This window comes from Eufriesea mexicana, unplaced genomic scaffold (genome assembly GCF_001483705.2).
Source record: "Eufriesea mexicana isolate 0111107269 unplaced genomic scaffold, ASM148370v2 scaffold1801, whole genome shotgun sequence".
NCBI lineage: Eukaryota > Metazoa > Arthropoda > Insecta > Hymenoptera > Apidae > Eufriesea > Eufriesea mexicana.
In genome coordinates, this window is record NW_016909918.1 from 1,513,081 (window position 1) to 1,529,933 (window position 16,853).

General features: G+C 30.5%; 1 protein-coding gene across 2 annotated transcripts in view; it reads right to left on the minus strand.

Annotated features, from left to right (window-relative positions):
* Window positions 1-13,108: 13,108 nt before the first annotated feature.
* PCB (Pyruvate carboxylase) overlaps window positions 13,109-16,853 on the minus strand; it is a 55,306-nt gene continuing 51,561 nt past the window's right edge. For both annotated transcript variants that reach the window (XM_017902313.1, XM_017902311.1), the window contains 4 exons: window positions 15,701-16,090; window positions 14,882-15,317; window positions 14,332-14,728; window positions 13,109-13,538 (listed from right to left, as the gene is read on the minus strand). In XM_017902313.1, coding sequence (XP_017757802.1) covers window positions 13,290-13,538; window positions 14,332-14,728; window positions 14,882-15,317; window positions 15,701-16,090 — 1,472 coding nt within the window. In that variant the 3' untranslated portion in view covers window positions 13,109-13,289. The remainder of the gene's footprint in view (window positions 13,539-14,331; window positions 14,729-14,881; window positions 15,318-15,700; window positions 16,091-16,853) is intronic.

Genomic DNA, 16,853 nt, shown 5'->3' on the forward strand with positions numbered 1-16,853 from the left:
TGATGTGCACCGTGGCAAACAAAAACGAGAGGAAAAGGAAATACTGATAACAAAGCAAAATCGTGTTTGCAAACATGGCAAAAGCGTTGCATTTTTCCCGCAGCAGTGTGTACACGCTTCGAGTTTATTGGAGCGAGTTAGTTTTTCCGGATTTTGTCTGGTATCTATTTCCAAAAAGGAAAAATGTGGGAATAAATAATTGAATAATACACGGAGGGAGAAATTTTCATTCTCGACGGAAAATTCGAATGCATTCTTCCTTCCTCGGTTCGCTGGTAATGAATAGAAAGCGACAAAATGGCCACGTAACCCGAGCATATGCGTTATTTAACACCTTTCTAATGTTCCCCCGATCTGTTAAACGCTCCTATAAAATTAACACCGTGATGTGTAGCTACGTGAACGAGTTTGATGCACCGACGCTCAGGTTTCCTGATTAATTCGTGCATTTCGGAAATAAATTTTTAGTTTAGTATTTCGAATTTGAAAATCGAAATTATTAGGTTGAAAAATGAGTAATGTCGTATGCTTCCAGTGGATGGTGTTGTTTCGTGTGTCAGTATGAAGCAGTGCTTTATTATTTTTTAACAGGAATTGTTTGTATTTGTCTTTGTTTATTTATATGGACAGATGCATAATTTTATAGCATATTTCTGTATTTTATAATTAGATTTTTATACTATGTTGTGTGATACACTATATTAATGCATATTCATGTACAGGTAACGTTAATGTGTATTACATTCTGTATATTGACCATTTCACAGGATATTCATAGCATAATAAAAAGGTACAGTGAGAAATAATAAATGAGAGAAAATAAAAGAAAATTAAGGAGATTAAGAATTGAAAGATTAAAAATGTCCCCAAAATATCATTCATCAGGAAATATGTTATTGTATATTAAATAAATAAGTGTCTCGTATGGTTATCTATATTTAAAAAATATACAAACTAAGTTATAACTATAAATGATTTAAAACTGGCAAGATAAATTTGCATAAGCTATATTAACTGTAAACTATCATATTGAACATCATATTACACTAACTATAATTATCATTAAATTAAAATCTTTACCAATTTCACCCAAATTCAATTCATGCCACTTTTATCATATATACAAATATATTTTAATACAAAGATATAAAAAATTACAAATTCCAAAAGAAATAAATCTTTGCTAAGAGCAATTTAACAGTAATTCTTGTTTTCAAACTTCTCTGTCAGATTATATTCCAATAACCTAAATTATAAATTTAAAATTTAATTAATATAAAAATTCAATTAAATACCAATAAATTATTTAAAACAGCAGTCAATTTTAATCACACCACATCTAAATTTAAGATTTAACTGAAATAAAGATTCAACCAAATAACAAAAAATTATGTAAAAGGGCAGCAAATTTAAATCACACCATATTCCAATAAATTAAATTATATACTTAGGATTTAATCAATATTAAGGTTCAATTAAATACTGAAAAATTGTTTAAAAGAGCAGTCAATTTAAATCACACCATATCTCAATAATCTAAGTTATAAATTTAAGATTTAATTGATATAAAGGTTCAATTAAATATCAAAAAATTATTTAAAAGGGCAGCAAATTTAAATAACACCATATTCCAATGAATTAAATTATATATTTAAGATTTAATCGAAATTGAGATTCAATTAAATACTAAAAAATTATTTAAAGTGGCAGCAAATTTGAATCACACCATATTCCAATAAATTAAATTATATATCTAGGATTTAATCGATATAAAGGTTCAATTGAATGCGAAGAAACTGTTTATAAGGGAAGGAAATATATCAGAGATTAATATTTCATCGTTTCATTCTCCATTATTTAAATTATAGGTCTTCACGTCTCCACTCTCCATTCAACATTGTTCTCGTGAATCTCGTAGATTCATTAGAGAATTTATGGTATTATACATTTGTCAGAATTTATGGTATCGTAGGTATTACAGAATTTATGGCATTACAGGAAGAACGACGAAACGAATCGACCTTTCAGGAAGCACTGATCGATTCCCATCGTGCATTCGATAGCACGTTTACTTTCGAACCATCTCGCGGGGAATCGATAAATAACTCGCATAATTCATCAATGGTGAACTTCGCTGCGAAAGAAGCTTTTATTTTTATTTTTAAGGTTACTTGCAGCCACATGAATTGTCAATGACCATTCGGCTCGCGCAAAATCTCGTAGTGTAAATTTTCATCTGAGAAAATTCCTCGGTATTTCCAATGAAATTGCAAACAGGTTAACATTAATAAAAATAAATACAAACAAATGCAAATACACAAAAATACACGTTAAAAGTAAATAGAAATCGATAAGTAAAAATAAAAATAAGTGCAAATAATTGCAAATACGTGAAAATAAATGAAAGTAAGCAGATATAAACAAAAATAAAAACTACGAATAATCAAAAAGAAATAAAAATGTTTTTCAACGATCAAGGAAGTCACTTCTGAAAGTTCAATCTCTCAGGGGATAATCGAAGAGTTCGAGGACAGAATTGTGGTAACGAAATAAATTTTTAATCAATTTCCTTGGTAACCCTCGTGTTAATTTGAAAATTAATTAATAATCAGTAGACTAAAAGTTAAAAAATGTCAATCTTAGATAAAGAATTTCTTCACGCATAAAATGAAATATAGGCAAACAATAGTGACTAAGAAATAATTTTTTAGACGAAGGAAGGATGGAGAAGTGCGAAGAGAAATGCAGAGGCAGATACAAAGAGAAGTACAGAGCGAAGTACAAAGAAAAATATAAAGCGAAATACAAGGGAAAGTACAGGGATAAGTACAAAGCGAAATATAGAGAAAAATACAAGGCGAAATATGAAATGTTAAAAAGTGAGGTGAATGCAAGTAGGAACGAGGAAATATAGGAAAGTGAAACTGGTATTGATTATAGAGGTATGCGTGATCATGAGAATCAGGAAGGAACAATTACTCAATCGTGACACGTGACAGGAAAACCCATGTGCGAATACGAGGATATGATTACGATTGTAAAGCACGCATTTACTATGTCTCATTCCTTTCTTTTTTAAACACGATGTTATTTGAGAAAATTTCATACTTAGTAGCAAATTGTATTTAATATAGATATATCGATTATATAATATGTCAATTTTGTATTTATTATATTCCATTTCTGTTATATATTATTCTTGTTAGACCCTATACAATAAATATCCTTGTTTTATGTATAAATGTATCTTTGGTTTTGATGTAAGTATATATTTTATATTTTTGTAATGAATTCTAAATGAATGAAGTATTGCTTAAATTTTGAGGAATTTATTTTTTATGGAATTTTCTTATATTTTGAGGATATAAAAATCGAAATTGGTATAAAATGACGATATTAATATGACGCTTTGAAACTCTTATATGAATAATTGAAATGCACGAGTTGTAGGCAAAACCTTATTACAAAGGAAAAGTGGAATTTAATATTAATTAAATTTCTTTAATTTCCATTAATGAGGGGAAAGTTTATTATTGCTTCAACATTTTATATTGCATTAACAGTGATCAAATTTAATATTATATACTTACGTGTCTCCAATTTTACTGACGATATTGAAATTTAATATAATTATTGAAATGTTTCAAAATTTATGGACAATAATTAAATTTATCGTTATTGGAGTCTTTTAAATAGCATTCGTAACGTTAAATCTCAATATTACATAGATATATTAAATTTTATCAATGATATTAAAATTCAATATTATTTAAATATTTTAAACGTCATTAACAGTTTTAAAATTGTATACGATTTAAATATTATAATAATATGTCACTAATAATAATCGAATTAAATGTTATTCAATAATACGAATTTACATAATATTATATTATTATTATTTAATAATATACAAATTTAATACCACATCGTTAGTATAAAATTTTACTAATACTATTACTTCAATTGTGGAAAGAACTCAGGATAACGATTCTAATTTCCAGAATGACTTCATGTGCTCTGTTCAGGTAAAATTAATGCCTTGAACATGCTGGGGGATTATTGAGTATAGTTATTCGATGAATCAATTCCTTGAACCGTTGCAACGACTTTATACAGGAATTGCTCGTTTTTCCAATGCAAATTAGAAATGTCTAGTTGATCTATTCGTTCCACAATTTATAACTCTGTCTCACTACGACGTATTTCGTGGTAATATAGAGCGTTACAAAATAAGTGTTCACGAGTTTAATAAGTTGTAAAACACATTGAGGTATTTTATTAACGTAGAAATATTGGAAGTATTCAAACTAAGCTGTCTAATGTAGAATATTGTATTTTAATAAAAATTATCATCGGTATTATATTATCATCATAATATAATAATAAATTATATTAAAACGAAAGAATTTATTACCTGTTCTGAAATAAATGTTGGATGTGTTTTCTTTTTCTATTTAAATTCTGAGATTATATTCAGATACGTAAATTATGAAACATCTAGTATATTGTTGAATACTTCTGCTATGTTGTACTTATGCTACGTGACATGGTACATACGTTTCCTACTTACAGTTGTAATTCAACCACGTTATTTATTACAAACTAGTAAATCGAACTCATAAATTATATTTAAGTAGAAGATGCAAGATTACATTTTGCAATAAAAATAATGAGTATGGAAACTCTGATAACTGAATATTTCTTATTTCTCTGAAGTACTACATACCCCTCTGACCTCTTTAGGAAAGAATAAGAATCTCCTATTTTTCAGTTATATTTGTATAAAATATATTATATGAGAGTTACAACTTATTATGTAAATATTTATATATTATAGAAAATTTTATTTCGATATTTTTTATAAATACATATTTGACAGAATTTTAATTTGTTTTACGATAATTGACTATATGCTCCTCCATGTACTGACCACTGTCACTATTATTTTTTATCATTATTTGTATAAATTTTCTTTAAACTGATCATCTAAATAATTTTAATCATTTGTACATCAAAAATGTACTCTATAATAATGTTAACAGCACCTTTTTATTGAAACAATAAATATTATTGTACATATTATTATAACAAGTTATGTAAAATATAGATTAAGAAGAAAAATTAGTAAATTGGTAATTATAATAATAGAAATGCTACATTTTATACGGATAACTTTTGAATTTCGGTGTGACCTAACCAAGGTTACCCTGCTACCTATATAAGGACCGCGAATTTCCTGTAGAAGATTATTTGTCCTTTTACCTTCGCGGGGGACACATCGATACTTCTGACTAATCGAATTAATTTAAATTAATTTTAATCGTGTAAACAAAGTCGTCGGTTGCATTTACATTGAAATAATTTATTGATTATTATAAATACTAGTTTATTTAATTTATGTTAATTTAAAAACATTTTTAATAATATTTAATTTATTTTTTTATTAATTATTCTCTTAAACAATTTCATAAACATTATTTTTAATCATTTCAATAATTATATATACATTCACATTTACAATTACTTTATAAATTATTTTACATATTAGATTACTTGAGTTCAATTAATTTTAAGATGTTTTAATAATATTTATTTAATTTTGTTATGAATTATATTTTTAATAAATTTATAAATTTGTTTTTTAATTGTTTAAATAATTATATATTAATATTTGTAACTATTTTATTAATTATTTTAAATATCAGTATAATCAATTTTTATCAATTTTCCTTAAATTTTATTCATTACGGTTCAATTATTATTCCATTTTTTAATAATTCAGAATAATATCGGGAGTGCAAATTTTTTCTAAATTGCGATAAAGTTTAACAATTTACTAATACGTTTACTCGATTTTTCCGTACGATCGAAAGATTTTTCGCGTATTCTTTTACTCGATCTCGGTTGAAGTCAGTACGTTCGTGTATCCGCGAATTCGCGAACGCGAGTGCCTTGAAGAAGCTTCACAAAGAGAAGAAAGAAGTCAATGTGTAAACGAGGAGACATCTGTTGGTAGGACGAGGTCAACTGTCAATCCCGAGGTGTTATGACACTGCGAAACCATCTACGATCGGTGAGTCGCATGCTTTATGGTTCCTCTGGTCATCCACCATGTCGTAGGACGAATAGTCGAAAACGACACGGATGATTGGTTGTAATTTATAATTTTTTATAATTATCTTAGTCACCACGAGTACTAGTGCTGTACATTAGTACAACAGCACTCGTGCAAAATATATATTTTTGTGGTATATATTTCTCAGTTTAGGTTAGGGCTTCCTTGTGCATCACGTATTAGAATCTCAATTAAAGAAATTCCTTAATTCAAATTCAGGAATGTTTAGGTATTCGTTTTATTTCTTTCAATTATATTTCACGCGATTTTTAGGAAATACTAGTATAATGAAGTATTTCCTCGAGAAAAGTCTTCAAAATCAAAGTAATTAATTCGAATGTTTCAAAATTGTTAGTGAAATTGCTTTGATTTTGAAATTCATTAAACTTTTTTAAAATTCCCTTTTTTGCCCATTAAAGTAAAATCTTTATCCATCTCAGATTTTTTAATTTTTAATTAATGCATGTCCTCCTTTTTAATATTAAGTTGTCACTAAATTTTGTTGAGTTAATTAAAAAATAATGTCACCCCAATACCTTAACTATTACTAATAATATATTAGTCATTTACTACTAATTAATTATGTAACTATTACTAAGAATAAAAATCCAAATCAATATTGTCTTCTTTTTTCTTTTTCCAAGAATAGAAAGGATTTTCAGCGAACACGAAGGGTATCAATATGTAGAGATTTATATCGCCCGCTTTCGTGTCTTATGTCTGTACGCATGCGCGAGTTTAGACTCTGCAATCTATGTATACGCAGCCTATGCAATCAGATTGGTTTTGGGCCCTTCAGGCTAGTGGCTCGATTGCGTAGCTATCTCCACGTGGTGAGACCTGGAAATTCACATCGTTTTGCAAAGATTTACATTAATGATTCGTTTAAAATAAACTTTATCACGGAATCTTTGCAATTTTTGCAGATAAGATCATCTTTGTCGACGATGTCAAACTAAGAGGTACGCAGTACTCGCAATTCAGCCAAGCAACTTCCAAGCTATCTTTGAATGTCTTTGCAAACTAAACTGGAATCGCGAATACGATTTTATTTAATAAGCTTAGCTAATTATAATATATTTATTAATATAATATAATATAATATATAGTATAATAATGTAATAAACTAATATAATACAATATAAATATAAAAGTTAAGTTCTTTGTCAGGTTCCTTGGGCCTTCTTTTCTATGAAATGACGAAGCTACCTCCTTTTTGCTCCTTCTCCTACTTAACATCCTAGAATTTTTATTTTTATAACGCTTTTCCATTTTAATATTATTTAAAATAATTCATTCGACCCATGACCTTAATCCCACTATAATATCCCACATATATATTTACGAAGTCAGCGACCAAAACATACCTGAGAGGTTAAGGTCATCGGCCCACCCTTTCTGCGCGCCCCCTACAAGATATTCATTCGATCGAAATACCGCGTCGAATTATCGTTCAACTATTTTTCACTTTTATTATTTTCCAGCTTACTCACGAAACGTAATAAATAACGCAGAAAGATTGCAATAATAACGCCGAGTGGAATTTCACGTAATGCCTCTCACGTTTCCACTCGGCGCCATATATCATTGTCACGATTGCCGATTCAACGCTGAGGAAATAAATTTTCGTTGATGTTACCAAGGTAAGGGGAGCGAGTGGAGAGGGCGAGAATAATATTTATACCTTACATGCTGATTTCGTTCCAACTGTCATAATCGATAATGCGTTGAATCCTTTATATGGATAACGCATTTGTCTCATTGTGCCAAGTATTTTATTGAAAACTTTAACGAGGTTATAAATCGCAGATGTTAACGCTGCTGGTAGATGTTGCAACTGCGGTTTTTATTTATTCATTTGTTATTTCATCGACGTTTTGCGCTGGGTGTTGTGGGAAATTAGTCTATAGACTCATAAATTTCCCCTCCACGAAAATCTTTAGTAAAAGGCGAAAGATTTATGCGTTTAATGATAACTTGGGTGCTAAGAATAGAAATAAAAAATCTAGTAAAAATCTCAGAACGAGAGGGAAGCTGATAATCAATAAAGAAGCAGTAACTAATTTTACTCTACTAATTATAAAGAGGAAAAATTCCAGTAATGCGATACTGGTAACATATGCATGTCATTTGAACATGAATATTACAATTGCAAATGCAAATTTTATTTTCCATCTGACTTTTAAGTATAACTTGGGTTAAACGTATTTAAATTTATTGTAAACACCATTCAAAATCTAAAAAGTGATGAATAATATATAGGTGTTAAGTAATTCACCTTATTGAAGCGTAAAGAGTAATATTCTAGTAACTCGTTGGAGGTGAAATATTTGCGTCACTTAAATATGGATATTGCAATTATAATTCTTACTTCTTCTCTGTCTCTTAGGGGTACCTATGCTGAAAAGTATTTGAATTTATTGGCATTTTCATTCAGAATGACAAGATTGATGACTGGTAAATAGGGGTAAACTCCATTCCATTAAAATGCTAGAGGTGGAGAATAATATTCTACCAACAGGTGAAATATTTATGCAACCATGGTGAAGAAATATTTTGTGAACACACAGTGTATATCACTGATCTGGTAAGAGATAATATAAATTAGTAACGACATAAATATACATTAATATCATATCGTGTGATCGTGTAACAGATTCCTGATTTCATATTGTAATAATTGCACCTTGAGATGAACTAGGTAACCGTGACGAATTATTCATTCGCAAGAATATACTTTGAAGATCTAAATATGATCGAATTGACTAACATCAGGCTTGTTCTCGGTAAATAAAAATAAATTATTCGATGGTTGAGACACCATTTAATTACTGGACGATCAAGGTGCAATTGTTTAACGAGATATCAAAGTCGAAGTAAAAAGTAATAAAAGTTGTGAAATATAAAATTTGTAATATATAAGGTTGATTTTAATCGATGTATTAGTCATGAACTGCTACGAGTAATAATAGTAAATAATATAATTTACGACTCGAGTTTTGAAGAAATAAATTATAACCAGTAGATATTGATAAAAATTCATAATAAGGTAAACAGATATAGATTTATAGATAAGGCAAAATTAATAATTTTTCACTTATAATTTATTTCAAATATTTATCTGGTTTATTTTTTAGATAGATGATTGAAAATTATGGGTAGGTCATATAATTTACTTTTTAAATATATTTGAGATATTATACATCAAATATTCCACTTACTTTCACTGAAATCACATTATTTTTATTATGGAAGATCAAAAAATAATGTAGAATTAAGATATGAAGGATTCGTGAGTTTTTTTCTAATTTTTTGAAAAATTTATTGATAAGTATTAAAAGTTTTAAACTATTAAATAAATTATTAATTTCTGCAATAATCGTTGTTATTAACTATATAAATAGAATTGATATCGTTTAAATAAAATGAGAAAATGTATTATACACTTAATTATCCAAATTTGTTCAATTCTTAAATAAAGATCTTTTTCTTTCAATAACATTCCATACAAAATTTCGACTTCAATTCAATCCTCTTTAATTTGATCCATAATTTCTATTTATTTTCAGATTCCATTAAATTAATTTTGACAAAGCAAGAGAAAAGGAAAGATATTTAGTAAATTATCAAATTTGCAAATTATACCACATGCCTTTACTTATGAATATATTATGCATATATGATGCACAAATAAAATATCATAAGTCAGAATGAAGATGTTACATAATTTATGATAACTTTCATTTATTCATGTGACCAAGAAATAAAAAATCGTTGTTGTCACACATATGTGCATCATCGTCACATATACATATATACACACGTGATGGTGGGAGTAAACACACGTATATCAAATATTAAGTTTACTAAATTATATAATAATTTTTTTCAGAAATTTTATATGGCGAGTTTTACGTGTCACTCCCACTGTACATCACAAATTAATATATCATTCTTTCATAAAAAATTTAAATACACCTTAACCTAGTCCACTTACAAGTGCAAAATAAGAGGAACAGCAAGGAACAACTCGTTTGTTTAATTGTAAAAGACTTTGTTGCATTTGCTGCTTTTACTCCTTACAAATGCAATTACATTCGTTAATGTTTAATATCTACATAAATACACTTGATTGCAATGATCACAATATTGGACGCATGCGAATCCCATTCCATTTTTTTTTTTTTTCTTTTTTTTATCAAACACAATTGTACAGTCCTTTGACATACGATCAAAGGGGACACATTGTCATCTCTTACACATTTACGCATATCGTATACACAGATTATATGTACAACTATTTTTAAATTCAGCCTGATCGAAATTAATTTCGCCATCACTGTAACACGTGAAACGAAGCAATAATAATTGTTCTCACAGGTTTAATCTTTCGTAGTGTCTTGTTTTTATTTCTCATTCTCTCTGATGTTGTTGAAGAACAAAATCAAGCTGAACTAGAAAAGAAATTTAATTAAATATGTACAAAATTTATTTCTTCCTTTTAAATCACTTAGATCGTTATTATAGTATTTCCATTTTTCAATTTCACTTATAAAAATGTTTGGAAATATTTGCGAATCTTTAACCAAAGGTATAAATTACATTCGTAATATTAATATACAAATTATGCTGATTCTTTCTCTTCTTCTTAATTTTCATGCTTCTATAAAATGTAAAGTACGGAATTATGCTAGTCCATGTTTGAAAAATATTGTGCAAATTAAGCTATTATACAATGCAGCAGTTACCATGAAAATCTCGAATTTCGAGCTTAGTGAATTACATTAAATTGATTCATATTTAGGACATATTATGAACTGTATAGTCTATCGTTGAATCATATAAATCCTCTTACAGCGTAAAATTAAGATAATCCGATTAGAATTGGAACTTACAACCTTTTTGGACATGAACAATTTTGTACTTAGTACGCCAATGCTATTTACTATGCTTCGCGTCGACATGCTGGAAGTACTAGTAATATTCAGCTAGTCTAGAGCACAACACATCCAACAGTTTCTCTCGTGGGTTGTTTCGACTTAAAATCTAGAGGAAGCGTTTCCCAAACCACCTTGACTCACAAATTAATCGTTTTGTACAATCTCAATTCCTGAATACGTTCAGCAAACCGTGACACGAGGGATTTTTAAACGTAAGTTTGATCATGGCTCTACCACTGAATTACTTCCATGACAAATATTAATTTATTTCATAAATTACAGTTTGGAAAACGCTGATGTACTGGCACTTGACACCTTGACTAACCAGGAATGACGAGATAACTCGTCACTGGAAAATTATTTAGCAGGAAAATCGAGTGAATTTTTCACTGAGCATTGGACAGTATATACACGAATGTAACATTAGAACTAATAAAATAATCAAAATGACCGATTTCAGATATTTAATTTGTGCATTTACACGCAGCTATTTTTGACAAAATTAATATTAATTTCTTTTCTATAGAAAGATCTTAACTTTGCAATTGTTGTTGTCTATGTATGCTATATTGGATATCCATTGAAGGTCTGCAGTTTTAGTGTTAAATTTATTTAGTATTTAAATTAGTATTTAAATTAACTTTAAATATTTCTATTCATGTTGACTTTACTGTACGACAAAATTAATTTTTGTTGAAATTATTTATACATTTATGGGAGAATATATTTTGGAATTTGATATTGTCAATTGTGCAATTTGTTAATCAGAACGTCGTACTGAAATAGAGAAGAATTAATTTCAATTAAATCGATTTTAATTTGAACAAATAAAGTAATATGTATCTGATCTAGTAATCTGATTTGATAAACGAATGTGAAAAATCACTGAGAAATTAAATTGTTATAAAGTGACGTGTTATGTTGTTATTCCCAGTTAACAAAATTAATTAACGATTAACAATCATGTAAGGTGTGTTACGATATTTGTATTTACCGCGTGTGTGGTGAATAACTTGTCTTCGCAAGTTCGCCGTAGAGTGCGCTACCTGCAGGCAGATTCCTCAGTTAAGAAGTTAAGGAGTAAACAAAGAGACAAGCATTTTGTGCTTTTCCAACAAAATTTCAAATCTCTTTGTCAACGATACCGAGAGATAACATATCATTAAACTTTTCAACGTTTAATAACATTATAACTCGTTTTGATTTGGTAGTTATAGTGTTTAGGCCTTTAGTGCACCTCGTTTTCGCTTAATATTGAGTATGAACACAGAGGAATCGATATTTTTGACAGTATAAATCAATTCTCGTTGATAAACAATCGCTTAGAAAATCGATAGATAGTTTATCTACAATCTAAGGATTACGAGTTTCGTCGCTGAGGCACCAGTTTGTGCAGGCAACATTGAGTTAAATACTAGAAAATGATCGTCGCGAGAAGATGAGTTCGATGAATAATTATACAACGTGTGTCACATAAAAGTTATCTAATTATCATGTAAATTATGTACTCATGTGAGAATCTCAAGTGCTCTGAAAAAATGATAATGATTGAAAAAAATGAAATGATATTCCTTATACATTTGTTGATTGATGGAATTGACACTGTAAAATTTTATGTGAAACACCATGTATAATAATCGATCGTAATACAAAAGATATTCGAAGATGAAAATACGTTCGTTGCTTTTGTTCATTGATAAATATGTTGAAACTAAAAGGTTCGCACATAACTTTCTTCGTCGACGAACAAGGAGTGCACCATTGTTTAATTAAGCTAACTTTTCCATATTTTTTACTGTATAATTATTATTCTTCGAGGTAGTCATAAAAAGTTTATTCAATTTTTGCAAAGCGACTTTCTTCGTATTCTTATATTTTTAGAACTTTGAAATAGTTAATTATCTTATTTCTCTGTTAATATCATGGACAAATATGAAAATCTTATACTATCAGGAGATACTATCATTGATGTTATTCAATACTTGAATGGCAAAAAAAAATTGTTTAGAAATGTATATGTATAAAAAAGAAAGTACTTCCAAGCTTCGATTATCATTTAAATGTAAATAGTATACAATTTCTATACTCTATAAATTTTGACACGAGTGATTATTATTTCTTTAGGCAACGATGTTCAGTTTTGATTAATTGAACAAAATGCACTCTTATCTGAAAGAACGTATACGACAACACTATTTCAAAGACATTTTAGTCTAGGATGGTTGAGAGTTCTATTCGAGGGTTAAGACCAGATCGTCTCCTTCTAATCTCATTCCCTGAGTGACTTCAAGCGTTTTGATTTTCCCAGCTTTTGGTGCCTGAACCACCATTTCCATCTTCATAGCAGATAACACGACTAGTGGTGCTCCTTTTTCAACTGTGTCACCAACTGCCACTCTTATGTCAATTACAGTGCCAGGCATTGGTGCACCAACCTGGTTTTTGTCTCCTTTGGCAGCTTTGGGATGTACATGAAGCTCCTGATTAACAAGACAGTGATTTATTTGAATGTTTCTCAGTAGGTCTCTTAATATAAGTTTGATTGATTTTAAAATATGTGAAATACACTTTAATTAAATAGCTTTTAACTAATAATCAATAAACTGAAGACATGCACTAGTCTTAATATGGACAGTTCTTTTAAAAGAATATATCTTACATTCAAAAAGAAGTTATAAGAAGAATGGCTTAGACGAATAATTGTATTTAAGATATTAGAAGAGATCAATTACATAAATAATCAATATTAGTGACCAATATTTTTGAAATCTTTAAAAGAATGTTTAACCTCAAAGTCAAGTAAGAAGAAATTACAAAGTAACATTGGATCATTTAATGGGATACTAAGAATTAATAGAAATTTCTTAATAAAACCTTCCTTAATTTTAATATTTGTGTATTTTTGAAATATTCAAAGAATCAATGAGAAAATATTCTATGAACACTTTCCTTAAGTAGGTGCATTGCATACTCAGAAATCAGAATTTTGGTAACGATGCATGCAATTCTAAAATGTTACAAATTATAGAAATAGTAATTTGGATAAATAGTTATAAAAGTAAATATATTTTGTCCCAATGTCAAATAAAAGGGTAATATAATATAAATAATGTAATATTAAATTTAATATTGAGTTTTAAGATTGTACATCTATAAAAATACACAAAGCATATATTATGCCTATTCCCTATGATCTCTAATCTCTATCTTCTTTTTCAACGTTAGTCATTTTTTGAAAATATCAAGAATGAAAATTGACTATTTTAAATTTACCTTAACGGCCTCTTTGTCCTTAATGAACACTGATCTAAGTTGTCCATTCATTTCGAAGAACACCTCGCGCTCTCCATTCTTTGTCAGATCTTCAGCAACAGCCAGAGTTTTGATGGCCAAGGTTTTACCCTTCTCGATCGTCACGTCGAACTCTTCCCCGACTTTTGGTCCTGTCAAGAAGATTCTAGTCTCCAATTTATCCACTGGTCCATACTGATCACGGAAGTTCAAGTAATCGTTCGTAACTGTAGGATACAGGGCAGCTGACATGATGTCCTCGTCCGTGATATGAGGATGAGACTCTTGTAATTGAGACTTAAGTTCAGCGAAATCTAATGGTGGCAAACTTGCACCTGGTCTTCCTTTCACGCGTGGCATGTCTTTCAATACCTTCGACCTGGAAAGAGTAAATTTACATACTCTCTTCTTTCAAATATACACTTTTCATTGAGTCATTGGTATTTAAGGGACGAGAATTATTTTTATCAAAGTTTATCTTTTTGAAAATAGATTGTAATCATCGCGTGTTTAATAAACTAATTTCACATACCTAAGGGGTTCAGGGAAGCCTCCATAGGGTTCACCTATAGCACCTTGCAGAAACTCTACTACCGATTTAGGGAAGGACAATTCCTCAGCCTTGTTCAGGACATCCTCAGACTTAAGCTTATTCTGAACCATGAACTGTGCCAGATCGCCAACGACCTTCGAGCTGGGAGTGACTTTGATGATGTCACCAAGCAGCAGATTGGCTTCTCTGTAAGCTTTCTTCACGTCTTCGAAGAATTCTCCCAAACCTAACGAGTAGGCTTGGAATTGCAAGTTGGTGTACTGGCCTCCAGGGATTTCGTTGAGGTAGACATCCGCGTTTCCGGATTTCATGGTGGTTGTGCACTCGAATGGAGCATAGAGAGTCCTGGTCTGCTCCCAGTATGCAGAATACTCCGAGATATCATCGAGGTTGAGTTTGGTGTCCTTGTCGGTTCCTGTCATTTTTAAGTCGATTATTATCTTTTGTGTCTCAGACCAATCGTATCTTTAATAAATGCTGATATAACCTGTCACGAATCATGGATAACAAAGTATTGGTATGGAGAGAATGGAAAGATGAGATACGTGTCTGGGTCTCATTGAGGTTTGGGCTATGTGATATAGATAGAGGAGCAATTGATCAATACTGGTCAAGTCCTTGGAGTTCTATGAGGTCCATCAAGATATGAATAACATCTCAGAAGGTGAGGATAGCACTGTTAATCCTTTTCTCTAAAGAAAAGACACCGAGGGCGTAGAAAAGGAGAGAATGGAACCATTTCTTCACTAATGATTCCAAACACACACGAATCGAGCACATAATAGAAAAAGAGCTTACCAATTAGAGAGGCCACCACGGCACCCATAGATGGTTGACTCGTCATGCCAGACATGCTGTCAACGGCAACGTCAACGACATCAGCTCCGTTTTCTGCACAGGCCAACATCGACGCCACTCCAGCCCCCGCGGTGTCATGCGTGTGAACGTGGATGGGAACGTCAGGGTGCTTCTGTCTAATCGCGTCTATCAGCATAGCAGCTGCCTTTGGCTTCAAAAGACCTGCCATATCCTTGATCGACAGCACGTGAGTGCCAGCCTTCATCAGCTCGTCCGCCAGGTTCGTGTAATACTTCAGATCGTACTTCTTTTTGTTGGGATTGCTGACATCACCCGTGTACGAAATTGCAGCTTCGACTATACCTCCGGCTTTGCCAGCTGCCTCCATGCCTAACGAGTAGAATTAATGAATAAAACCATCACAAGTTCTTAAAAAATTAAACTTTCCAATATAACTTTTTATCGATTCGCTAATCAAAGACAGAGCGAATTGCGAAAATTAAAATATGAGATACCTAACTATTTAGTGACCACCAACGTGAACACTAGTCTAAAAATAATTGCTATTATTATTTTTTATTTTATAAATCAATTAAAATGGTACCTACTTATTGCTCATATAACAAAATACATAATCTATTTAAAATTTAATTGGTGCAACTATTTGTTGAAAAATTTCTTACGTTATTTCTGACTGTGATAGAGACACATATATTTACTTTTTTTATATTTTTTAATATTGATATCAACGATGTAGCGACTATAGGCACGTAAAAGTAGTAATATTTGTCGTGGAAATGGTGAAGAGGGTTTATGGAACGCGCTCATTCATAGTTGTTTGTGAGAAAATCGTTCTTCCCTTCAGCGAAAGTCTTTACTGCTTTATCAGCATGAAAAGTAGCCTTCAGATTTAGTTAATTATGACCTTAACAGCTCATGCGGGTGCCATAAACTCTTGACTTTTCTGAAAGGCCCGCGAGACACGGCAGGCAGACGACGGCCCGTCACGTGATGCACCGCGGGCCCGCAGGAGACCCCCCGGCGTTCCCAATTCCTCAAGTGCACTCCCGCGCAAGAAAAGCGCGCCAAAATGATTCGCAAAATAGAGTGTAGCAAAGTCATCGGGAAGACTCCGTAACCATTAACCAATCAA